The sequence below is a fragment of the Eschrichtius robustus genome, chromosome 5 (assembly GCF_028021215.1).
Source record: "Eschrichtius robustus isolate mEscRob2 chromosome 5, mEscRob2.pri, whole genome shotgun sequence".
Taxonomy (NCBI): domain Eukaryota; kingdom Metazoa; phylum Chordata; class Mammalia; order Artiodactyla; family Eschrichtiidae; genus Eschrichtius; species Eschrichtius robustus.
The window spans coordinates 22,522,360-22,549,961 of record NC_090828.1 but is presented as its reverse complement, the minus strand read 5'-3'; the positions used below and the strand labels follow the sequence as shown (position 1 = coordinate 22,549,961).

The window sequence follows — 27,602 nt, the reverse complement described above, 5'->3', positions numbered from 1 at the left end:
AAAGATGTATCTTCTCAAATTACTGTATTTATCTACTCTTTGGAAGCTGATAGTTATTATTAAACCAAATTTCCCAAAACGAAATAGAATGAAACTCAAAATCATTTGATTTAAAATGCAAAGAACTTGTTGGATTCCTCAAAATAATGCTCTAGGGGATGTTTCATAAACAGTATAGAAATGTTTTTTCTGGTAACTAGAGGGTTGCTGGAAGACTTCAGTGGGCCCTAAATATATTCCTGAATGGCTGGCCCATAGTACCTGAATGTTCAAATGCAGTGTTTCTCAAAGTTGAGCATGCATCGAAATCACCTGAAGGGCTTTTGAAAACAGATTCTGGGCTCCACCCATGAGCTTCTGATTTATTATATCTGAGATGGGGTTTGGAATTTGCACTTTAAACAATCTCCCAGGTGCTGCTGATGCTGCTGGTCTGGAGACCACACTCTAAGAACCATGATGCTGACATTAGCCACCAACTATGGGCTGAGGCAAAGGAGTAGTTTTCAATGAGAGAATCTCTAAATTGATCTGTTTTGCATATTAGGCTCCACTGAAACTTTCACTTGCAGGAATGTCCCAAGGCCATTTTCTTCTTAATCTATAAGGCCAAGGAATTACCTTCAAGCTCCCCATGAAAAATGCAAATATTTATGGAACATGACATCACCATCATTCATTTTCACTTTAGCATCAGAAGTGTATCACCAACAGAGATATGAAGGATTTTTTAGTGGGGGAGAAGTGAGGGTTGGGGCCACATCCAATTTTTTTGGTTCCTGGGAAACTGGCAAGGGGGAAGCACTTAAAGAATATTTGTTGAATGAATTTTGTCTTGGATCAGGTCCAGCCTTGATGCTGTTTCTGGCCCTGGAATTAGGAAAAGGCCTTCATTCATTAATAACAAATCCCCGCTAATGTTTCTTTCAAGTGACTGTGTATTTTAGGTTTGGTATAGTATGAAAGAGAAAATTCTGGTATTGTAATTAATGGACCAATGCAGTACCAGCTATTCAACTTCAGGCAATTTACCTGGATTTCAATTTTTTCATCTGGAAAGCGTGGCTGATAATATCTGCTCTCACTTTATGAGGTTGTTTGGTGCAACAAATGAAATAATATATGTGAAAGCACTTTGTATGCAACAAAGAGTTTATATGGGTACATTAAGGCATTATGTTCATACTCCCATGAAGAATGCAGAGTACAGTTACTTTACTCTTAAAAGAAACATCCAGGTAACTACCATCCTAGGTACTAAAATTTACAAGGGGAAGAAAGTCAGAAGGAAAATAGATGAGAATTTTCATTTAATTGAAACCACAGGTCTTAACTATTCATGCAAGCCATTTCAGTTCACACATGGTTTAGGCAACAAGGTCCTGACTGGCTTCTACAATAAGTAGCTAACCTTGACAATCTGCTGACAGAATCATCACCTGTCTTCTCGTATCACTGCTGCACAAACAGCTACATAACCTCATCTCTATAGCTCTTGAAGCAGTCAAAGGAGACAGAAGCATTGATAGAAACAGAAAAAAAAAATCCAGACCCATCTCAATTGTATATAAACTGCAATAACTGGGCTGAATAACAAGCACAATTCGTTTAAAGTAATATTCAGCCTCAAGCTTTTGTGTAGAATGAGCATGAAAAACTTAGCCCACCAACCTTATTTTCTTACTGTGGTCAGAGTGGAAGAACCATTCAGTGCTACCCTACTGGCAAATTTCTTGAATATTCAAATTCAATTGTCTAAAAGCATGATCTTTACATTTTTTGTTCATTTAGCAAAACCATTTTAGATAAAGATTCCTACCAAGTGGACTGAGAATACATACGATAGTTTCAGATAGCACAATATTTATCTTAGAGAGTTGATCAATAATGTTTTATTAATTTTTTTCTGTAAAACTGACCCTACACTCACATACTTCTAATTAAATTTGAGAGTTGGAAGGGATTTTAAGATTGTTTTGTTTAACATCCTTATTTGATTAGAGAAAAGTAAAACCAGTTGAGAGTGGGTAACATCAAAATCATGCAGCGATGCACTCAAGTCTGGAGTCCAACTCTCTTAATTTGGGGGCCAAAGTACTTGGAAGGCTAAGGATTATATTAAAGAAAACATGGATCATTTAGTAAGAACTTTAGCATCATTTGGGTAGCGATGAGCAGCTATAGTGAGCTGTGCCCTATACTGTGGATCTTTTCCTTGAAACAAGCATTTGACAAAGGTTTGGTGAACGTTATTCCTTTCATGCGACACATGTGAATGAATGAAAAGAAATGAATTCTAAAAAAAGTGGTTGATTATTTAAAATGCCTGGAAGTGCATGGACTTACTTGTCTTTCATGTAGCAGGGATAAGGAATTGCTTGGACCTGGACTGCTATTTCCTGGGAGTTCCTTCCAGTCTGCAATTCAATGATTGCTCTTTCAATACTATCCTGTAAGTAAACAAAAGCCCTGCCATAGATCTGGTTGTTTGACGGAGAATTGTGTGGTCCTGGGGCCCATATCTTGGTTCTTATGCTTCTTGTGGTCTGCGAGGTCTTGAGACTCATGCGGATGGTATATTTTACAACAGGAGGGAGAGAGACGTTTTCAGAGTCATAGCTTCTGTGCTGGCTGCTATTAGAAGGAAGCTTAAAAATAACACCTAAAAATAAAATGGCAACAACATCAGAAGGTTATTTTATGGTTGACATTATTCATTGTTTGGAGGGTACACATAGGGGGCAGCCAAACAGGCAACTGACTTAGTAATGTGACAGTAAGGTCAGACTTCTAATTTACAGAAAAGGTGGCTAACTGAAAGTGACAACCTCAGAGACTCAAAGCAGGAGTTTGAGAAGATAATCACAAACTAAGTGGCCAGATTAAATATATCACTCTAAGCCACTTACTGAAATCAAACTCACACACACACACACACACACACACAAATGAATAATCTTGACTGATTATGAGGATGGGCTCAACTTCATCCTGTAACTATGTAATCCTTTACAGTTTTAATTTTAACCATACCAACAAAATTACACATATTGAAGGCTCCTCAACCAATACGGTTGGTTGTCTACATGAAACGTTCTCATTTCTAAGGACATCAGAGGGGACAGTGTCCTCCCTCCACCCCCAACTACTTTTCTGAGTTCTGGATGAAAGGAGTGAGGGAAGAATTTGGCCAATTTTAGTACAGAGAGAAGCTCAAATTCCAGTAGAATAACACTTACTTCCAAGAGAAGCTCAAATTCCAGTAGAATAACACTTACTTCCAAAGAGTTCATTGCTTTTGTAGAGTCTTTTAGCCTCTCTTTCCATTTCATCTATGCTTTTTGCTGCCTGAATACGGTCATACAATATACAGGAGGAAACATTTACTGTCAGGGAAGACAGTGTGTTAAGATGATCAATGAGGTCAATGCCGTTCTCTAATTTTAGCCTTAGAATATCTAAAGAAGAAAAAAAAACAGACACAAAGCATATTATAATGTTGTGTTATAATGTTGTTTCTAGTAGTAACAGGACAAAATACTGATTTTTTGGTAAGTAGTAAACCTTAAACTAGATTATAAATAATAAGAACTTGTAGAATTTACTCTAAAAATATCTAGTACTCTATATCTGGGAAAATGTAGCCAGTTGTGCAAATGTTCACTGAGGAGAATGTTGAACTAGTTACAGACACAGTAAACCCAAGTACAAAGAATGGTACAAACTAATTCAGAAGTATATTCTGCTACAATTCAATTAACCAAAGACTAAAGGTGAATAATTTTTAAAAATCTATCTGCATCAGTTAGGAAGAAAACCATAAACTAGAGGTGAAACGTTTGAATAAACAGAAATGCTTGCTTTGTTCAGGGAATGTAGATGTAAGAATTTAAGCAAGGAAAGTCTATGCAGAGGGTGTAGAACAAATAAATGACATCATTCAGTCAGTTGGGATACAGAATCATTTCTCAGGTGACAATCTATGCCACATAGTTACAATTTTCTAATACTGTTTGACTTAAAACCTTATGTGAGCTATCTCTATTCATATCTGTATTAATCTAGATTAAATGATCAAGATTTTTTTCCAGGTAATTACTCTGGAAGAAAGAGGATTTAATTGCTCTTCAATTTCAGGATTCCTTATGAGGAAATCAACTGAGACAAAGGGTAAATATAAAATTGCAAGTTAATAAATCACTTGGCCAATTAAAGTTTCACTGACTTGATCATCATGAATACTGAGAAGGCTGTGATATCATAAATCCCTCTTCACAGAACCCAAACATGTCTCTACCATCGTCCAATAGAAGACTAAATTTCTCACAGGGGGCAACTTCTTAAATGCACCTCTCATTAGAATTTAAAGTGAAACGCTTTGCTTCATATAGACATTGGTGGGGGAGGGGTAAAATTGTGGTTGAACAGTGGCCTCCAGTGGCCACTGGAAATCAACACAACAGCAAAGGGTTCTTCAGAAATGCTGGTAGATAGAGCTATGAAGAGTCAGTACTCTCCAAATCCAAACTATAAAACCTCTTTGATACTAAGTTAAATATACAATTACACAAACAGTAAGTCTCACTGCTGTAGTCATTTTAACCTTCTTTTAAATTGTAAAACTCATCTCCTATATCCAAAGTTAGAAATAAAAAAAAAAAAAAACTATATAGGAAATTTGTAGTTTATCCCTGATATTTTGATCAAATGTTTCCTTACCCAAATGATAATTTTAGAGAATAAATCACTAACATCTTTCTTTAATCAAACAGGGTTGACTATCATAAAGTACATAAAATTGTACAGACTATAAATGTAGACATAATTCCTCCCCACTGGTTTACAACCTAAATCACGTAAGTCCCAGTAGCACTGGGGAGGAGGAGGGGCATTTGCTCTACTGTGGTCAAATTCTGATGCTTTCAATCCCTTCCTCTTACCCATGGTTGCATAGCAACAGGGAATCAGACACAGACTGAATTAGACATCTTGCATCCCTTATGTTGAAGGTGGGGATGTGGCAGAGGGAATGCATAAGTTCAGACAGCTTTCTTTGATCCTCTTCTGCCTGTTCCTTTTAAATGATCATGAGAGGAGGAGCCGACCTTGAATAGTGATTTAGGTTTATTTTCGTTTGAGTCTCTGCATCGCTTTGGTTTTGTTTTTGCTAACTCTATAACTTCTCCTGGTTACATTCTGAGTTAGTCAAAGTGATACTAATTAGGGCCAGTGGAGATAAAATTATAAATGTAGCCAGAAATAAACCATTTCATCTTCTTTTGTCCTTAAAGACTTGCTTTTCATCAAGTGTCCTCCTGTAGCAACCTATCTGTGATTGAAGGACAAGCTGCATTTACACGGAATATATTGCATTATAATTACTGAAACTAACTACAGGCACTGGGTATCAAAATAATCATTACTACTTGTAAATGTACAACTAACTAGGGGGCTTCCCTGGTGGCGCAGTGGTTGAGCATCTGCCTGCCAATGCACGGGACACGGGTTCGAGCCCTGGTCTGGGAAGATCCCACATGCCGCGGAGCAACTAGGCCCGTGAGCCACAACTACTGAGCCTGCGCGTCTGGAGCCCGTGCTCCGCAACAAGAGAGGCCGCGACGGTGAGAGGCCTGCGCACCGCGATGAAGAGTGGCCCCCACTCGCCGCAACTAGTGAAAGCCCTCGCACAGAAACGAAGACCCAACACAGCCAAAAATAAATAAATAAATAAAATTTAAAAAAAAAAAAAAAAAAAACTAACTAGGAAGAAGATGGATAGATATATCCAGGATTTTACTTTTCTTAGGATAACTAGATAGAAACCAAATACAGAAGAAAAGGAAAAGAAGATCTTATATGGCACAATGCTTTTCACATTTCTGACATGACAAGTAAATAAAAGTTTTGTGACTCTGGACTCACCGAGTTCATCCATCTGTTTCAAGAGTTCAATAGCATCAAGTCCCACGGAGAATTTTACAAAAACTTGCACAAAGGGGTTTCTTAGAGTATTCTAACAATAGAGGGAATCAGTTTCAATACAAAAAGAAAACATGTTTAATCATCGTCTCTCAAATAACACCACAGTGAAATGTGGTACCACTACTGGGCATTTTCAATGCACCATTTTGCAAAGGCTCCCAACTGATTTGTATTCTAGTCCTACTACTTCCTAGCTCAGAGGCTTTCAGCAAGCACTCAGCCTTTTCCAGCTTCAGGGTACTTTTCTGTAAAGTGGTATCTAATCAGATTAGTCAAATGTAAATTATTATGGTACTGTTTTATACTGTAATAAGTGCAGCTATGTGAACATGGAAAAATAAACTGATGATAAAACTTTACATGGAGTAACTCATGGAAAGACTGAAAATTAAAAAAAAAAAAAAATAAGTGCTTTAAAAATATAAAGGCTTTTGTAGTTATCTTGCAAATTAGGAGACATAAATTCTACCACTGTAGTTGTCTACTAGGTAATACTTATTGAGATTTTACTAAGTGCTGGGCACTGTCTAATAGAGTTTACCTTACCTCGATTTTCTCACTTAGTTTTCAATAATACCTAGAGGTAAGTACTATTATTATCCCCAGTTAATAGAGGACAAGGCTAGGGCCCAAGAAGCTATGTAAATTTCCCTAAGGATGTACAATTAATAAGGGTCGAAAGGAAAGTTGAAGAGAGAGACTTCAACTTGATTAAAGAAATGTTTATTCATCTTGTGTGTAAATTCATGGCCTAGTTTTTATGTGAGCTATGCTTAAGTTGTTTTCCCTTTAGAGGACAGTTCAGTACTACTTATTATTCTGTCCTTCTACCAATATCTTGTTTTGTTATCATGGAGATAAATGATTAAGAATAATATGTATTAATAGAGCATATATATAATAGAATTAATTTGCTAAATCTATAGTTGCTGAGGAGACTAAGAGTAGTTGGTAGCATGAAGACAGATGGCTATCATGCAGCTATACACTATGATAACCCAAGTTCCTTAAAATCTAACTATTTACCAGGAATTAATTTGCACATTGTGCAAAATCTGAATCAGAACGTTACTAATAAGGAAAGCACTGTGTTAGTTGCAATTCAGAGACGATCCATCAAATTCTATTTCCATTCTCTTATCACTCCTGTTACAATCAACCCTGTCTATTATATATAATACTATTTTCAAATGCTTCCACAATATGATCTTCACAAGTCTGTGAAGTGGTTATCAATGGACCCATTTTAGAGTTTCATAAACTGTAGCAAGTATTTTAAGTCATTTGCCTAAGAGTTCACAATGGCAAAGCCAGGTCATGCGCCAAAAGCTTGAAGTTTCAAATTCTGTACACATTTTCAGAAATAAGTTTTCCTCAGTAATTGAGAACAAGAACTTATTTTGGTCTAGAACAAAATAAAGATACTCCCATTAGATAATGATCCCTTTATGGACATGGTCGTAGCATTTCTTCTTAGCAAATTACTGTACTTTGGAACTGTTATGCACAGATAATGTCCTTTCTTAATTCACTGCTTTAGCCAACAAAACTTCCCTTAATGAAATAATATGTGTAGGATTTTTATCTGTTCACAGAAAAAAAGTTTTAGGAGAAAAGAGCAATTTTCCACTGAGGAAAACACATGTGTCACAAGTACCTTCCATGTAGCCTTTGTTATCTGAGATTCACTATAAAAGGCCACTTAAAATATCCATTTGTGATTACCAGAGGTAGGGGGTGAGGAGATGGGGAATTGGATAAAGGTGGTCAAAAGGTAGAAACTTCCAGTTATAAGATAAATATGTACTAGGGATGTAACCTACAACATGATAACTATAGTTAACACCGCTGTATGACATATAGGAAAGTTGTTAAGAGAGTACGGCCTGAGAGTTTTCATCACAAGGCGAAAATGTTTTTCCTTTTTTTTTTAAATTGTATCATACCTGTATGAGATGATGGATGTTAACTAAACCTACTATGGTCATCATTTCATAATATGTATATATCAAACCATCATGCTATATACCTTAAACTTATACAGTGATGTACGTTAATTATTTCTCAGTAAAACTGGGGCGGGGGGGACTGAGATTTAATCAAGATAGTAACGTGCTCAAGATCAGAGAAGAGTAGAATATTAAAGTAAATGGACATGCTTAATATTAGAACTAAATTTAATAGTAAATTGTGGGGAAGATGTTTGATGAAAAGTTTATTTTGTATTAATTGTGTTAAATATCTATTTTAGAAATTAATTTTATCATTTATAACAAAATTCAGGTTGTAATTGTAACTATGCACTAGTTGATAGTCAAAACAAAGACTGAGTAAAGCATCTTTTGCGTATAACTTTCCTAACAAAGTTGTATGACACAAATTCTTTGTTCTATATTTAACTTCTTGAGCATGATTATAAAGAAGGGCATTTTTGTTGTTGCAAAAATCTTCTAGGGCTCCATCAATTTTCCAAGGGCCTCTCTCAAGTCTTTGAATACACAAGCCATACTCTCTTGAAGTTCCTAAGTTGTCACCATTCCTGAAAATTTTCTCTTCTCCTATTGATAATGGGTCTAACTCTGCTGCTAGATGTGTAGCTGCCAATAGCTCTCTTTGTGATTGGAACATTTCCCCACACTACTTGCATCCTTTTCAGAAAACCCTGCATCTTTTATGGGAATTGCAGATTACACTTTTCAACTAGTGTGTATTGGATTTGAGTTGCACTGTCAAATCTTTAACCTAAAATAGAGTGTCAAATGTTTCGACCAAAGAACTCCCCACATTTAACATTCTTCTTCAGAATATTAGTATTTTAGGAATTCTGGTTCGGTTAAAATCGCAAAACATAATCTAGAGAAATAAAATAAGCATATTTTAAGTATTTTTTATTGCATTTAATTTTGGAAAATAGATTTACATCACTAGTTATGCCTCAGGATCAACTTGTAAAATGATTTATCTCTGAATTACATACAGAGAAAACTGTGGTATAAGAGGTGAGGATGGTTACAAACATGACTGACAGATCTGTTATCCTGTCTCAGATCTGCTCTCTGGAGCAGAGGCAATTTTAATCTGTTGAATATGGATTCTAAGTTACTATCTGCCCATTCACATAACGATGGTGATTAAAATCTCAAAGAATTACAATTCGTACAAAAGTGAATAACAGAACCATCTCCTACCTGGAGAACTGGAATCATCTGGTTTAACAGGTGGAAGGAATTCATGAAAAATGGTGACTTATCCACCCACTCTTGAGATTTTTCTTTTAATTCTGCCAGCTGCCTCAGAGTTACATTAGACTTGAAGAAACAGAAACAAATCTGGTCCATTAGTATTTTTCCTATATTTCAAAAAGGTATCTTAAGGTTGTTTTGTTACATAATTTCAAGAAACAGTTCTAAAAAGTAGAGTTAGTGGAACATTGTCAGAAATTTCCCATATGGTCAAAAGTTTTTAAGTGGCAGCTTTTATAGGATCGAGATCACTTATAAAAATTCTGGAAAATCTAGGGTTTACTTCATGTCCACAGAAAATTTACAGCCAAAAGCATGTCTTCTGGAATTCTCACAAGTTACCCATTTTTACCAATGGTACACTTTACTACTAAAGAAACATTCTAGTTCAAGGATATAAGAAAGAAGAATACTTTCATGTATTGCTGGTGGATGTATATAGTTTTTTTTGGAAAGCAATCTGACAATAGTTATTAAAACAGAATATAATATTCTTCAATCCCTCAATCTTGAACATTCACCTCTGTGAAATAAAAATACCACCGTGTGAATTCATAGGCACAAAAGTAGTTGTTGCCACATTGCTTACACGAGCAAAAAAACAAAAGCAAACACTAGAAACAAAAAGAATGTCCAACAATTGAGGATCGGCTGAGTAAATTCCATGGTATGAAAAAATTTACAATCTTCAAAAAGAATGAATAAACTAAATCTATTGAATTGGAAGAATTTCCACAAGGTATTGCTGTGTGACTAAAGTAATATGCAGAAAAGTATTATAATGAAACCTCATTTTAATAATGCAAACAATGACCATTCTGCATATGAATGTGCATACAGTATAATAATATATAAAGGATTAGAGGAATGCGCATAAATTATAGAAAGCCACATCCTTGAATGCTAACATTCATTAGTTTACATGAAAGGAAGAGTAGGATCAAGCAGGGAGAAAAAGAGGTGAGAGTCAAGCAAAAAGAAAAGAAAAAAAAAAAAAGACTGCACTTAGAAAATAAGCATTTAATGAGTTCATTTATGCAAAATTATGTAAAAGTGTGTAGTCAATAAAGCAAATAAGGTATTAAAACACAAACAGTGAAAACAAAGATCATTCTAGAAATCAGTGATGACTTCATGTTTATTTTTATATAGACCTAAAACTAATTTATATTTATATAAACTATAGTTTAATGACCAAGTAATGGTAAAGAAGTTTTTTTTTTTTTTTTTTTTTTTTTACTTTCACTCTATCATTTTAAAAGCATCAAGTTTATAATTCAAGTCACTAAAGCCAACTTTAAAAGTGAGAGAGAAATGCTATTATGGTTATATTAGGTAGGTGGTAAGTATAGTTACTATTAATAATGTCTTTCTCAACACCTATCCTCCATATAAGATATTAAGTTGTACAACCAAATATGAAGCCAATAATCTATAATTTAGCAATTGTTTTTGTTCAAACTAGTTATATAATGCCCAATATTGTTTTTTCTAGTGCCATTATTTTTACATACTTTGAAACTTAGATGCTAGTTGTAGAAAAGTTTTCTGCTTTTGGAGATAAATTGAAAAATCTGAGGTCTTGCTCCAACTAACCTCATTCTCAGGTGTTAACAAGGTTCATTTCTCTTCAAGGAGCTACCACTCAATCTACATTGTTTACACATATACAGGGCAGAAGTTGAGAATTGTTAAGAGTTTCAGAAAGCCAAAGGTAATAGTATCTAGGCTATAAAGAAATCTGAGCCAGCTAGACTAAATCTGGAAGCTGACTACTTTAAAAACCATCTTAATACTCAAGATAGAAACTTTGAGTGATAATGGTCAAACCTTTTCCATTATTGCCTTTGTGATGGGGGTATATGGTGCGTACAAAATCCTTCCCAACAACATGGGTTTCAAGAAAGCCCAAATCACAGGTCCAGCAGGCATATTAATGATGTCTTTATAAAGAGAAAAGCAAAATGGTGCTGGAAAGAAAAAGTATAATAAAACCATTTAATACATGCATTTAAAATCTATTCATGGTAAATTGACAAATATTATTGTTATAGCACCCCAAAATACATGCCTTATACTTCCTTTGTTATTAACAAATGTGACGCATCTGGTGTCAAAGTAAGAAAGCATAGTAACAAATCTTTTTTAGGTGTAAAAGTTTAATCCAATAAATAAGCAAGTGCATAGTAAGTGATGGCATTTTGCCAAGAGGAGCTAGAAAGGTTGAAAAGCACATTTCAGACTGTCTTCCAACAGATATTCCTCACCAGCCCTTAATTTTTAAAAATATGCAAAAGTTTGCTATTGTACTAGATACATAAGAGCTGTCCAATAAATGTTTGTTGAATGAATAAAAAGATACATAAATGCATCAATCCAATTGCTATATTAAACATCCCTATATTGTTTGGAAAAGCTCAGCCAATCATATTTTACATCTCAAAGCTTATAGATCAAGTAAACAGCTTTGACGTGCCACTGAACGTTTATAGTTCTGCTACATTCATGAAGCTGTTCTGTGTGTGATACAAATTTCTCATCCTAAAAAGTTAAGAAAAAATATTGACCTGAGCAGATTTAAGGCACATTGTTGTATCATTTACTGGCAAGGTGTAGTGGTTAAGAGGCTAGACTTTGCAGCAGACTGCCTGGGTTCAAATCATAGCTTTGATACTTTCATGTTGGACAACAGTGTCCAGGTTACTCGATCACTTTGTGCCTCATTTCCCTTACTAAGATGCAGCTATAGTAGCACCTACCTCATAGGTAAGGGAAGAGTGAATGAGTTGATATGCAGAACACGCTTGATGTGTGGTTAAGTGCTGTATGAGTGTTTTCTTGGGGAAAATTAATGCTTCATTTATTACAAAAGGCTAAGATTACAGCTCAGCATTAAAAAAACACCCGATTAAAAAATGGGGAGAAGACCTGAATAGTCATTTTTGCAAAGAGGAAATGCAGATGGTCAACAGGCACGTGAAAAGATGCTCAACATGGCTAATCATCAGGCAAATGCAAATCAAAACCACAATGAGATATTACCTCACGTCTGTCAGAATGGCTATCATCAAAAATAACAAATATCAGTGAGGATGTGGAGAAAAGGGAACCCTCGTACACTGCTGGTGGGAATGTAAATTGGTGCAGTCATTGTGGAAAACAGTACAGAGTTTTTCTCAAAAAAGCTAAAAATAAAACTACCATATGACTCAGCACTTCCACTCGAGTAAATACCCAAAAAAACCAAAAACACTAATTAGAAAAGATTCATGCACCTCAATATTCATAGCAGCATTATTTACATTTGCCAAGATATGGAAGCAGCCTAAGTGTCTATCAACAGATGAATGGATAAACAAGATATAGTGTGTGTGTGTGTGTATATATATATATATATATATATATATATATATATATATATATATATATATATAAAAAATGGAATATTACTCAGTCATAAAAAAGAATGAAATTTTGCCATTTGCAACAACGTGGATGGACTTGGAGGGCATTGATGTTAAGTGAAATAAGTCAAACAAAGACAAATACTGTATATTACTTTTATGTGGAATCTAAAAAATACAACAAACTAGTGAATATAACAAAAAAGAAACAGACTCACAGATATAGAAAACTAGTGGTTACCAGTGGGGAAAGGGAAGGAGGGAGCGGCAAGATGGGGTAGGGGACTAAGAGGCACAGACTATTATGTATAAAATAAGCTATAAGGATATATTGTACAATACGGGGAATACAGCCAATTAAAACAAAAAAGGCCAAGATTTAGCAGACAATGTTGTTAGGAGGCGACATTACCATGCTGATTTTGAAGTATACTCACTGGCATGTAAGGGAATTCCATATTTTGCAGCAATTTGCTCTTTACTTAATTTATAAGTCAAAAAATCCTTGGTGTGGTTGCCTCTCTGCCTCTGAGAAGAGGGCAGCATGGCAACTAAATATTCAGTGGTAATTCCTTGGGAGCACAGTGCTTGGGAAATGGTACTAAATGATCCTTGGGGACTGTTTAGCCGGTTGTTCCTGTACATTGCCTGTGAGATAAAAATACATGATTTATTAACATTATATGAGCTATAAATGCTACTGAAAACAATATAGAAGAAAACCTGATAATCCTTAGACGATCCTTATAATTCCACAATTCCTTTAAAACATGTATCCCAAATGTAAATGTACAACACTAAACTTCTCCAATTTAAGTGGCAAAAACTTTTGCCAGAGTAGAAGAGTTTTTCTGTAAGTGATTTTTGTCAATGTACTGTATTTGTAGCTGAATGTATTATAACTAATCTCAAATAAAAGTTAAGATGACAAAAGGAATTTTCCAGCAAGAATATTACTGCGTGACTTTTCTACCTGTGTTAATGGAAAACTTCTGGGCAGGTGCATTTGTTTCAGGGATCTCATTTTGTCTAGCAGCGGTCGTGCAACAGAAGCCATCTGATTGAGAATCTCCTTTAGCCTTATGAAGAGTTCTATCATCTTTTCTACTGGCTTTTGATTTTCCCTAGGGAAAAACACCTGACAGGAACAGCAACAACAAAAAAAGAAATTATTTTTGTGGAGAAACTGGAACCCTCACACACTGTTGGTGAAAATATTAAAAGGTACAGTCACTTTGGAAAACATTTTGGAAGTTTATTAAATAGTTAAACATAAATTTACCATACAACCAGAAATTGGATTCCTAGGCATTTACCCAAGAGAAATGAAAAAATATGTCTACACAAAGATTTGTATGGGAATGTCTATGGCAGCATTACTCACAATAGCCAACAAGTGGAAACAATCCAAATGAATGGATAAACAAAATTTATATCCTTAAACTGGAATACTATTTGGTAAAACAAAGAAATTACTTACTGACACATTACAACATGTATGAAACTCAAAACATTATACTAAGTGAAAAAAGCTACACACAAAGACCACATATTGTACGATTCAATTTAAATGTCTAAAAAGGCGAATCCATAGAGACAGAAAATAGATTAGAGGGTGCCTGTGCTAGAGGTCAGACTGAGAATTGACTGTAAATGGACGCAAGGTTTCTTTTTGGGTTGATAGAAATGTTATAAAATCAGATTGTGGTAACGGTTGCATAATTCTATAATTTACTAAAAAACCCATTAAACTGTACACTTAAAATGAGTGAATTTAATAACATATAAATAATACCTCAATAACTTTGCCAAAAATAAATGATTTTAAAAGTCAGAAAGGCAAATGTCAATTACATAATTCTTCATGTACACCCTTGTTCAAAAATCATATAATGTGCTCCTTAAAATCAGAAAAGCTCTGTCAAAAAGTTCATGTGGTCTATCAGGTTTAATCATAATCCCCGAATGTATTTCTGTTGCAGGAAGAAACACTGAAAATATTTTTTAAATTACAATTTTAATTTTATTCTCTCATTCACTCAATTAGTCAACAAACGTTAATTGAGTGCCTGTTATGTTCCCAGCACTGGGTGAGGTGATGGGTACAGTGGTACACAAACTGGCATCATCCTTCCACTCAGGGAGTTTTGTAAGAATAGGAGAAACAGATATGAAACAAATCAATGAACAAAAAGCTGGGGAATATGAGGAGGTAGGGAGTTTAGCTGAGAAATCAAAAGAAGTCTTTCCAAGATGACACCCCAAAGGGGAGAAAGAACAAACCATAGGAGGAATAAGGAGAGGAAGGTAATAGACAGAGGGGGAAAGATTTGTGAGGTTCATGAAGAGGGAAAGCTCTTGGTGTGTCCAAGAGGGTCAAAGACCACTATATGAGGACAAGATTCATTTGGAGAAATATCACAAAGACAGAGCTGTCTCAATAACACAGCTATTAATTGCAATCAGATTTCTCTAAATCAGATTCAACATTTTAATTTTTCTTCCAGTTCTGCCAAAATTCTAGGAATTCTGACACTGATTTGAAATAAACTGACTAATGATGAGAAATTTTTATTATTTTTACTTACAATACCTGAAAGAATTAGGAATGGTCTTCTGCTTATAAAATGCACATATTTATTTACTATACTCAACAAGAAATAGTTGGTTTGATATGTGCTCTGCAGAGACATTGTAAGATAAGGATTAAAATTTTAGATAAAAAAATTAATAATATCTATTTATATGCATTTTAAGTTAGGTAAAATAAATATTCATTTAGTTAATGGGTATTTGCTAAGTTCTTCTATGGGCCAGGCACTATTCTTGGCATCTGAAATGTTCAGTGAACAAAGAGGCCCTGGTGGAGCTTACACCAAATAGAGGTAGACAGAAAATAAACAACAAAAGTGAATACTAAATAAAATACATAGTATGCTGGAAGTGTAACAGAAAACAAACAGAGCATCGAAAGGAGGTTTGAGAGTGCTATATATAGATGAAAGTTGGTTGCATTTTAAATAGGATTGTCAGGGTATCTTATTGAGAAGGTCAATAATATTGAGTAAAGACACATAGTGCTGCAAATCAGGTGAAGGGCATGGCCTGGAGTGGTCCCATGCAGCTGCCCTGGGCCCAAGGAGTAGCCACGTAGGAAACGGGATTTTAGAAATACGGAGAGGTTGTGCAGGCCCTGGGGCCCCTGCAGGATTTGAGGGTTTACTGGAATAAAATGAGGAGCCACTGGGGAAGGTGTTGAGCAGAGGAGTGACATAATACGATTTAAGTTTTAAAGGGATCCTCTTGCTGCTCAGGGAGTGGTGGGGACAAGTGTGGAGGCAAGGGAGGCCAGTTAGGAGGCCACTGCAGAATATACGGGTCGGATAATGATGACTTTGAACAGGATTATTTGTAACTAATCCTAAAATGCCTTCATCCCCTTTGCTGAAATGCATCAACAACATAAGTCAGCCGTGCTGCTTCTGGTTTTTCTTACTTTCAAGAGAAAAATTTTTTTTTTTTCAGTGTTTTCAATAACATGTAAATAATTTTGACCTAGTATAGATTTGGGCGGATAAAGGTGTTTAATTTTCCTATGTTTATATTTTTCTTTCAGTTTTTTATTCACTAAGTACTTATAAAGCATCTAGTTATTGCAAGATGGAGTTACTGCTGACTTTACAGCTCTAATAATGACCACTGTTTTGTTGTACTGGATAAATAATGGTAGCCTCTATCAAAACTTGATGAAGGAAACACAAAAAGTACTTTTTCAAATACCCAAAAAAACCTCGATCCTTTTACTTGAAAATGAAAAACTTTGTTCTAATCTTTATTTTTATCCCACCAAATTAATGTGCATTCACTTTTTTAAAAAGTTATTATAACATTTGTATTTCATACTCTAGTATAGTGTATATTAAATTTAATTCCTGGTCTTGGATATACAAATTGAGAGTTAATAAGGCCATAATATTAATTTCCTCATCTATTAAATATGCAAATTTACAATATATGATCGTTAAGGTCCCACTTAGCTCTAAAATAAAGCTATAATTCCAAAAGCTGTATAAATGGATCACATTCCTTATAGTATCAAGGAGCATACAGGTATAATCAATTTTTTTATATTATACTATAAATATTAAAATATTTCATCAATAGCAACTTGCCTTGTATGTGAAGTTGTGAATGTCTAAGTAGTGCAGAAGAGTGAGTCCAATGAGGTAAGACAGACGGGATCTCTCTGGAAGAGGTATGCTGCAGAATTCCTTCACTGCATCTTCCAATTTGGGACTGGTCATGTTAGCATCACAAGAATGCAACCAGAACACACTAGAAATAATCTACAAGTTGGAGGAAGAAAAATATTTTAGCTGTGAATCCTCTGAAGCCACCTGTCCATTTTGAGAGGTTTTCTTACACTTTTAGACTTCATTTAAAAATAAGACAAATTATACTCAAAATCATATCATTTTTTTTGTTTAAAGCACTAATTACTATCAATAAACCTATAAAGAGTCCATAGTTCACTGGAAAGCTTAAGAAGTAAGATGGGAAAAGAGACAGAAAAAAATCCATAATGATTCCCAGATTTCTTGCTTGAACTACTGGGTGAATGACGACACCAAGAAAGAAAATTGGTTTGGATTGTTTGGGAAAATTACTAGTTTAAGACTTTGGCTCTCTCGGGAATTCCCTGGTGGCGCAGTGGTTAAGAATCTGCCTGCCAATGCAGGGGACACAGGTTTGAGCCCTGGTCTGGGAAAGATCCCACATGCCACAGAGCAATGAAGCCCGTGCGCCACAACTACTGAGCCAGTGCTCCAGAGCCCGCGAGTCACAACTACTGAAGCCCGTGAGCCTAGAGCCCGTGCTCCGCAACGGGAGAAGCCACCGCAATGAGAAGCCCGCGCACCACAACAAAGAGTAGCCCTCGCTCACCACAACGAGAGAAAGCCTGCGCGCAGCAACAAAGACCCAACGCAGCCAAAAATAAATAAATAAAATAAATAAATTTTTTTAAAACTGATAAACTTTAAAAAAAAAAAAAGTCTTTTGCTCTCTTTAAAATTTTACTCTTACTTAAATTGCATTTCATTTATATAATCATTTGAAGTTATAATCTTGTACAATAAACTCTGGGGTCCAGAGATGAAAGGTGAAGAAAAAAAGCCCAGAATCACACAATAATATGAATCAACCATCCTGGAGAGTAATGCTTGTGTGAAAAGTGACGTGTGACTATGGGAAGTAAGATGGCAACTCTATTGCCACTGAGTTGAAATAAAGAAAAAGTTTATGAAATTCAAGATTATAGAAACTTTTCTCTCTTTCCTTTTTAAAGTAATAAGAATGTATGCTCTCTTTTTACCTGCTTTTACTTACTAAAATGAACCTGCTCTTCAGAGGCCAAAAATGTGATAGTTGAAATTAGATCTTAGGATCATATAAGTGAAAGGTGAAACCAAAGGGGAAAGAATTAATAAAGAAATATTAATTGCTGGGCTTCCCTGGTGGCGCAGTTGAGAACTGCGCCTGCCAATGCAGGGGACACGGGTTCGAGCCCTGGTCTGGGAAGATCCCACATGCCATGGAGCAACTAAGCCCATGTGCCACAACTACTGAGCCTGCACTCCAGAGCCCATGAGCCACAACTACTGAGCCCGTGTGCTACAACTACTGAAGCCCATGTGCCTAGAGCCCATGCTCCGAAACAAGAGAAGCCACCGCAATGAGAAGCCCGCGCACCACAACAAAGAGTAGCTCCTGCTCGCCACAACTACAGAAAGCCCGTGAGCAGCAACGAGGACCCAAAGCAGCCAAAAATAAATTTAAAAAAAAAAGAAAAAGAAAGAAATATTAATTGCTATAACAAGAGGAAGAAAAGTGAAGGTAAAGCAGTTTTAATTTTTGTTTGGGAGAACCAATTAAAATGACACAAACATAAATATTCCAAAGTCAGCCTTAAAGGCTTTTAAAAAACTTTATCTCATATTGGAGAATAACTGGGTTGTGTTTAGAAATGACACACTCTGTCACACGTAAGTTTTGAACGGATGAGGTCTTAAGCGCTGAAATTCTTCTAGAAAATTTCTATGACACTTCCAGACAATGAACTTGGAAAAGGGGTAAAAGATAAAACATTTCAAGTGGAAAACCCTATTATCAGCCTATGAGGAAATAACATTACTCATTTTCACAGCAAAAAATGTTTACTATACCTCCAAACTTACCCAGAGTTCCCTTGACCCTATCTATTTTATGTAGTCTGTCTTGTCTTGGGGCTTTTAAAAAATAAAAAGAAGTATTCTTTTTCATTTTAGTTTCAACAAATTGTAAATCGTCTTTTTTTCCCCCAATTAGATTACTGAAACTCGACTTTGATATCATCATAATAGAATGTGAAAATTTACCTCAGATAATGTGAATGTGATAATGAATATAAAGAATTACTGATGGCACCACTTATTTAAGAAAAGCATCTGGGGTAAAGAAAAGGAGAGGACAAAGGAGGCAAAGGAAGGGATAGGAAAAGTAGAGGGAAAGGAATAGACAGTGATAATGTTCTTGCTTCAGGATTTTTCTTCTATTTTCACTTAAGAATTAGGCCTCTAATTTTATCATTTGCATGGAAAATTCACCACATTTGCATGCAGCTTCTCAGTGTTTTACTGGTAAGTGCTCAACAAATACTAAATGCTATTTAAACTTTTAAAAAACTGGATGTAAATACAAACACATTCCACCCCACCTCAGCTCTGTTGTCAGGGATGGGAATGGCCAGCAAGTTGTCGATACTCCTATTGGACATTCCTGTTGTTCTCCTCAGTTCTTCTTTCAGCTCTTCAACATTTTTAAACATTTCTATTAACTGACCTGAAAACAAAACAAAACAAAACAAAACTCACATGTGGGTTGCAATGTAATTCTTTTTAGTCGTTCTAACATAGAGAAACCTTCTAGATAAAACATATAGTCAACATATATGCCTTGTGTCAGGAACAGATGTCTCTCAGTTTTGGCAAACTTTGCATCTTTAGGATCTATTTCTATCTGATTTAGACTTATTCCTATTATGATATTATTAACCTAAGGTAACAGATTGCTCTGGATTATAAATTTTCCTTAAATGTCTACGACGAAAGGTTGATTCAAAGAAAATATGGTTTCCTCGCAGACTTTGATCACACAGTGTGCTAAATATACATTTCTACATTTGATTTAAAACATCACACAAATTCAAAATGCTTTTTAACCTTGGATCATATAATATTGTCAGCTTAGGACAAGGTTTGCTAAATCTGAAACGTAATGCCACAGAGCACTTTTTCCTTAACTTTGTCCAGCACCTTACGGCTTATAAAGGGTTTTCACAATCATTACTTCAATTTTTAAATAGAATGTGTTTAACTCCAAACTCTTTTAGGACAGTTATTACAATTATTTCATATCTGGGTCTTTCAATGAATAGCAAAAAATATTTTGACTTTATTTTAGCAGATTGTGATCTCTATTTTGCAAATGCCTTTCAGTTTCTTTCTTTGCATGAAGTATCTCTCATGCAAATATGCCTTCTTTATTTTTGGACTTAGTGCCCTTCCAATTTTGTGGCTGCCTGTTGTCCAAAATTCTGAATGTCTTTCTCTTCAGTATTGAGGTACTACGCGAAGGATAAATGTATTGCATGATGCATCATGCTCAGAATACTAATATGAGGTTCTGAATCGATATTTCTGTAGACAGCAGCGCATCTTTATTTTTAAAATCAGATTATTCTCACGGAAGTAAATAAATTTCATCCTTGCTCTTGCAAAAGACTATCTAATGCACTTTAATATATCAGAGAAATAAAAGGTGAATAGTCTAACTAGTCAAATTTTTGAAGACATTTTTCTGTGAAACCAATTTCGCTGTTTCATTCTCTGCTGGCTTGCTGTGTTGTTTATTTTAGACAAGTAACCATACTTGAAAGCTTCAGGTGTCTCATGTATAAGGGCAGATACAAAGTAGGTTTGGTTAGGAACTTCAAAAAAGCCTTTTCTAAACTGCAGCATGAGAATCACATGCATTTTAATACGACAGCATTTAAAATATGGATGGGGAAACACCTGGTTTTTCCAAGGTGCCTGCACTGTCATTGACATGCAGCACGGCTTCTATCGTCGGCATTAACCGTGTGATATTTTCCAAGTAATTCATTTGCAATGCCTGTTCTAGAAACCTGGAACAAAGCAGAAGAGGAGAAGAAATTGAACTAGGCATATCAATAATTATTTGAGAAGGGATTTCACCAAGCAAGAAGACGATGGAAAAACTTACCGATCCATATCTAAATTAATTTTGCTTGGATCCCCAGAAAGCAAATCCCTCAGTTTTTCAGATAGAATATTGTCATGATACAGTAAGCTGGTGGCTATTTCGGTGCTGAATTCTGCTGCTTTGAGGAGTTGCACATGAAACGCACTCTCTTCACACAGGTTCCCAAAGTCCATACTAGACAGCTGGCACATTTTCTCTAGTGAACTGAAAGTTTCAGGTTCACAAAGAAGTTTGGTCAAGTTTCGAAGTTGAGACAGCTTTCGAGAGGGGGAAAGATGGGAAACATTAGTTACATTATTCTAAATATTTATTAGTTGATAATAAGCAACCAAAATTGATTTACTTCCTAAAAACATTTTGCTTATGTGTTTAGTGAGTTGGTATTTGACAACAGTTTTACCACAAAGCACTATTTTCTATCATTTGAGTTTACTGTTCTCTTAAGAATTTTATAAAACTTTTGGACCTGTTAGACCTCTTTCTAAAATGTAGTCATATCTTGTAGATTCACAGGTTGAAAAGATGTAGTTTAGTTTTATCTCATTTAAATCACAAATACTTACACTAATTTTATATTTTAGTTTATCTTTTAAATCACGTGTAAGGGCAGATAGCAAAGCAGATTTGGTTTGGAACTTCAAAAAAGGTTTTCTTCACACCCACTAGGATGCCTACTATCAAAACAAACAAACATACAAACAAACGAACAAATAAATAAATAAAACCAGAAAATAACAAGTGTTGGCAAGGATATGGAGAAATTAGAACCCTTGTGCACTGCTGGTGGGAATATAAAATGATGTCGCTACTGTAAAAAATAGTACGGTGAGTCTTCAAGAAAATCTGAAATAGAATTAACATATGACTCAGCAATTCCACTTCTAGGTATATACTCAAAAGTATTTGTTGAAAGCTGGGTTTTGAACAGATATTTGTAGACCCATGTTCACAGCAGCAATATTCACGATAGCCAAGAGGTAGAAGCACCCCATGTCCATTGACAGATGAATGGATAAACGCAATGTGGTAAACACATAAAATGGAATATTATTTAGCCTTGAAAAGTAAGGAGCTTCTCTCACATATTATAACGTGGATGAGCCTAGAGGGCATTATGCTAAGTGATATAAGCCAGTCATAAAAAGACAAATACTGTATGATTCTACTTATATGAAGTACCAGGCATAGTCAAATTAATAGCAACAGAAAGTAGAATTGCAGGTGCCAGGGACTAGGGGGAGAGGGGAATGAGAAATAGGTGTTTCACGGGTAGAGGATTTTAGTTTTGCAAGATTAAGAGTTCTACAGTCTGTGTGTATTTAACACAATTGAACTGCACAGTTAAAAACAGTTAAGGTGGTCAATTTTATATTATGTGTATTTTATCACAAGTTAAAAAAAATTAATTAACCAAAAAAAGACTTTTTAAAACTGTGCATGAGAATCACATATATTTTAAAATATGGATTGGTATATACCTTGTTTTTCAAAAGTGTCTGTATACTCTTATTGACATTATCTTCTATCCTCTTACCTACTGAGGGAAACTTTTGTTCTATGGAGTGCTTAAAAGGGCCTAAAATCCCATATTCAGAGAAAAAGGAGAAAAATGAAAATCAACTACTTTCCTACGCAAGTATATTCCTCCTTGCGGTTCACTATGCTCTGTGTGTTCTGAGGATATATCCCCAAGTCATACTTCCTGGGGTAAAAAATTATGCCTCTGGGGAAGCCAGTTCTGTTGTGCTTGGAAGCAACCCTAGAGCTACTCTTTTTTAAGAAGTGAAATAATTTGGAGAAACATCTAAAGAAGCAAATATGTGTCATTCATCGCAGCTGAGTTTCTAATCAGAAGTTGCATTTTGACAGAAATGAATTATGATACAGGAAAATGTTCAGGAATATTTCTTTGCCTATGTCAAATGGGAAAGGTACAATGATGTGTCTTGGATGAGAGATTTATAGTAACTACATGTAGGCAGTAGCAATTAAACACCAATCATCTTAGATCGTAAAAATCATCGGTCTACTTTCCACTGTATTTAATATTCTAATTGACTTCTGGTTTTGAACTATCTAAAATGGTTTCGTATGTATTAAAATTCTACTTACTAGTCTTATTACTATGAGAAATTTTCCATTCTGTAATAAACCCAATCATTTTACCAGAAGTAACCGTTATGTTTGTCACTTGTTCCTTCCTTTGATTTTCCAAATACTAGATATGATTAAACTTCTAATGAATACAGCCCAACCTCTCTGCCAGTGACTTCTATTTTGGTGATTTCTTAAATAAAAAGATAAATACTGGGAGCCCAATTAATTTTTTTAATTGAGCTTTTAAGGGTGTAGTAAATTTGAATGACTTTACTAGGTAGAGACTGAAATATATTTTTTAATTGCAAGTCTGACATACGTGTAACAAGAAAGCAATAAAAGTCCATAGAGTATAATCTTGGCTTGATAAAAGATATAGACGGAGAAACTGGAAATCTAGCCATGTTACTGAAGTAGAACTGGTCCTCTGAAATAAGAATTTAATTCAGGGTTAATAATGTGACCTGCCCTGTGAGGCACATCCGCCAAGGAGCAACATCATGGTCATCTACTATTTGTCATTATTTACTACTTTCTTCTAAAAGCAATACATGCATTAAACGTTTAGAAACTTCACAGATCATTAGTAATCAACATACATTCAGAGAGTTATAATTATCTCTTCAAAAGTACGTGTCAAGTCCAGATTACAGGTTTGTCACAGTCTCACGTATCACGACACTGGTCTACATAGTAAGGGCTCAGGCCTAAACTTGAACAATGACCCATAACTAACTCCACGTCCAGCTGTGACTGAATTCCCTAGTGCCTACGGTTCCTAATGCACCTGAGTCAGAACTGTAAGTAACACGATGGCGTAGACTTCAAAATACTGTATGTGTAAAAATGCTGCAACTGCAAGCAACACTTCTGGGCTCTTAGCAGGTAAATGAAAGGAAATGAGACCTATTTAAAAACGCAAAGGTATTACAATATAAGTAGTGTCCTATCTGTATTTCTGCTTAATATAGAGAATATCCATTTTATGAGTATTTCCCCAATCAGGAAGTTATCCTTCCCACCAGAGAGACTGGAAATAAAAGAGGAGAAAACAGACGATGAAGGGAGGAGAAAACTCTAAAGTTCAAGAAGAGTAGAATGTTCGGGGCTAGAAAAGAAAAAAAGTCACCAATGAATGACAGGCATTTGGCATTTTGGAGGGTCTCAACCTTCTTAGAAGTATCATGAATAAAAATGTTAGGGTGGGCCCTAACTCACTGTCACAATCAAGATACCAATTACCAAGGAGGACAAAGCAGGGAAGTAAAAGCATCTCTTCTTACAAAACTCTGGAGTCTGTCTTCATTCTTTCAATGATATGTACTGAATACTTTCCATGTGTCAGACTCCGTGCCAGGTGCTGAGAGTACAGAGTACAGTGACAGACTTAACCATGTTCCTATGGAGCCTGTAGTCCTGGAATGAACGGGTTCTGTCAATTGCAAATAGTAGCCATGCTTGTTATAAATGACAATAGATTTCCCACCTAAGGGACAGGATTGTAGTTTATTTCCACTTCTGTGGCTTCTTGAACCTTTTTCATAATGTAACCCACAAGGGGAGCAGTATACTCAAAATGTGGATGCTGTTTTAAGTTATCCTTAGCTCCATTCCCATACCATTATTGTAAATGACTGAGAATGTATTGTTTCCATTTCCCAATGTATATTGTGTGCTGCTCAGTTACTCTGTAAGTTGAGAACTACAATGAGTAATTGCCCAGGTAATACGATTACATCACCAGGGCTCTACTTTAACACCATCATTTGTTCACACATTCATGAGTCAAGTCTTAAGATACTACTATGTGCTAGATGTGAGACTTTAGAGATGCAGAAGGCATAATTTCATCAGATTTTACACTCTAGTGAGGGAAACAGACCCTACATATACAATGAGCTATAATGCTAAGTAGTAAATTCCAAAAGCCAGAAATCTCACTGTAATCGGAGATTCCTCTTCCCTATGCCTCACACCTCACTGGCTGCCAAGTGGTGTCAACCCACCTCCTACAATGCTCTTGAAATTCTTTTCCTTCTATTCTCTGCCACTGACATAGTGCGGGGCCTCACTTTTTGCTTAGGTTACTACAAAAAATCACCTACTTGGCTTTCTTCCAATCTGTCCTCCATAATTCTCCTAGAGAGACCTTTTCCTAAAATGCAGAATTCACCTTCTTCAAATTCACAATTTTCAGGATCAGATTCAAACTCCTTGACTAAACATAAAGAGGCCTTGGGGATCTGGGCCCCCTTTCCTGCCTCTCTCATGGGCATCTTGTGCTCCAGCTGGACACATAACTCCAGGTAACCTATGTCTGTCCTTCAGGTTCATACCTCTTACCAATGCGTGTCTCTATGTCTGGCATGTAGGACTATAAACTAATCCCACAGCCTGCAAGACTCAGAGTAAGGCGTATCTCCTCCATGAAGCTTCTTCTCTCCACCTTCACGCTCTGCAATCTGCGTCAGATATGCCACCTCCACATACAGAATCCTGTCCATCCACATACCACAACACTTACTTCACTGCGTTATAATCATTGGCCTTCTTTTCCATCTCCTCCACTGGATTGATTACAAGGACTTTGGGGTTAGAGATTATATCTTTTAAATAAACAGATTAGCATTATGGGAGCATAGATGATGGATGGAATGAATGAATGGGTAAATCTTACATGCATACAAAGTCATTATCCTGACTTGGAAACAGTGAGAAAGGAGATACTCTAATATTATAAGAGTGACATTTAAACTTATCCTTGAAGGATGAGTAGGACTTTTCCAGATGAATGCATAACTTCCTTCTCATTTGCACAAACTAAGATAGTGCTAAATTAAGTACACTAGAAATTTTGATTCATGTAGAAGACTAAGACTACAATGTAGATAATCTAACTAGCATATTTATTTGCAATATACATGGACGCATGTTATGTATGCCTGCTTAATTAGACCAGGCTGACTACACAGCAAGTCATCCTGCTTGTTCTGAATAAACCAGTTCTAATTTTACTTTATCCCTGGCTACATAAATCCAATTAAACTGCTGTTCTTACTAGGAGAGCTGGTTTCAAAATTTAAAGGGTTATTTAAGAAAGAGAGTGAATTTCATGATAACCTGTGTACTGTATGTATGAGCTAGACAAAGAATAAGAGACAAACACCAACCAATTCAAACTTCAGAGTTAACATTTTTCCCATTGCTTTCCCTCCCTTTCTTCAATATCATACATTTTAATATGATTTACAGTATTAGTTTCTGCTTCTGATGATAATAATACAAATAAGGTGAGTCAACTTCTGAGATTTTTGTACACTGTGAAGTCTAAAACATCAGCTTTTGAAATCAACTTTTATAGATTTAAAAACTAGGGGGCTTCCCTGGTGGCGCAGTGGTTAAGAATCCGCCTGCCAATGCAGGGGACACGGGTTTGAGCCCTGGTCTGGGAAGATCCTACATGCTGCGGAGCAACTAAGCCCATGCACCACAACTACTGAGGCCCGCGAGCCACAAGTACTAAGCCCATGTGCCACAACTACTGAAGCCCACACGCCCACAGACCATGCTCTGCAACAAGAGAAGCCACCGCAATGAGAAGCCCGCGTACCACAACAAAGAGTAGCTCCTGCTCGCCGCCAACTAGAGAAAGCCCGCGTGCAGCAAAGAAGACCCAACGCAGCCAAAAATAAATAAATAAATAAATCTATTATAAAAAAAAAACAAACTAGGGACATTTCAAATTAGGAATCAAATTTTTAATGCTTTTTCAAATCGTGTAGCTTAATGAGACAACTACATCAGGAGCTATTCCTTTACGTATTGCATTCTGTAATTAGTCTCTTATGGGTCATTTCAGACAGAGATAACCACTGATTAAAAACAAAATACAATTATGTAGCACCAGAACTCTTGTCACCCTTTTTCTAGCATTAATCTAGACTCAAAATAGAACCAGTATTTAAAAAAATACAGATTTAAAACTTAAATTACAAATATACCTTGCCAGAGAATTACAGGAAGTTTTGATTTTTTTTTTTTTTTTTCTGTCATGGCTTACTTTTGATTTCAAGACTTCAGGAACTGGAGGGAAGTAATCCTCATAGGAACCATTTTGAAGAAAAGATTTTTTAAATCGAATTGTAGAGTGCAGCAGTCTTAAATTTTCTGTAAAGGAGGAGAAAAGAATTACCTTATGTGAACTGCAAGGTCATCTAGGAAACCTATTTGAAAGACACCTTTATCCTAATTTATTACTAAGTTTTTTCTAAGATAATAGCCTATTTCAATCTAAATATAAAAGGAGTGAAAATTTAATCTTTCCTTGAACCATGGAGACTACAGAGTTCATTATTTTTAAAATATTCATAGATATTCTGCTTAGAGACAAAAATATTTCCAGCAAAGGTGCTATACAGTTTTGGTTCTTGGTGAACTGAACATGCTTTTATTTTGGATGTACTATTAAGTTGAAGTGTTTGAGAGAGAATAGGTTGTATAATCTCTGTGACACAAATATGCCCTTCCAACCTTGATTTATTCATGTCCAGTAAAC

The 27,602-nt window shown here is 35.6% G+C and overlaps 1 protein-coding gene across 1 annotated transcript in view; it reads right to left on the bottom strand.

Moving 5' to 3' along the window:
* Positions 1-27,602, bottom strand: part of ABCA12 (ATP binding cassette subfamily A member 12) — a 181,308-nt gene that overhangs the window by 62,839 nt on the left and 90,867 nt on the right. Inside the window, exons 11-22 of the mRNA XM_068543786.1 lie at positions 27,108-27,214; positions 20,951-21,207; positions 20,740-20,852; positions 19,383-19,507; positions 16,801-16,974; positions 13,602-13,766; positions 13,066-13,276; positions 11,055-11,194; positions 9,171-9,290; positions 5,923-6,013; positions 3,279-3,458; positions 2,347-2,662 (exon numbers count right to left, since the gene is read on the bottom strand). Coding sequence (XP_068399887.1) covers positions 2,347-2,662; positions 3,279-3,458; positions 5,923-6,013; positions 9,171-9,290; positions 11,055-11,194; positions 13,066-13,276; positions 13,602-13,766; positions 16,801-16,974; positions 19,383-19,507; positions 20,740-20,852; positions 20,951-21,207; positions 27,108-27,214 — 1,999 coding nt within the window. The remainder of the gene's footprint in view (positions 1-2,346; positions 2,663-3,278; positions 3,459-5,922; positions 6,014-9,170; positions 9,291-11,054; positions 11,195-13,065; positions 13,277-13,601; positions 13,767-16,800; positions 16,975-19,382; positions 19,508-20,739; positions 20,853-20,950; positions 21,208-27,107; positions 27,215-27,602) is intronic.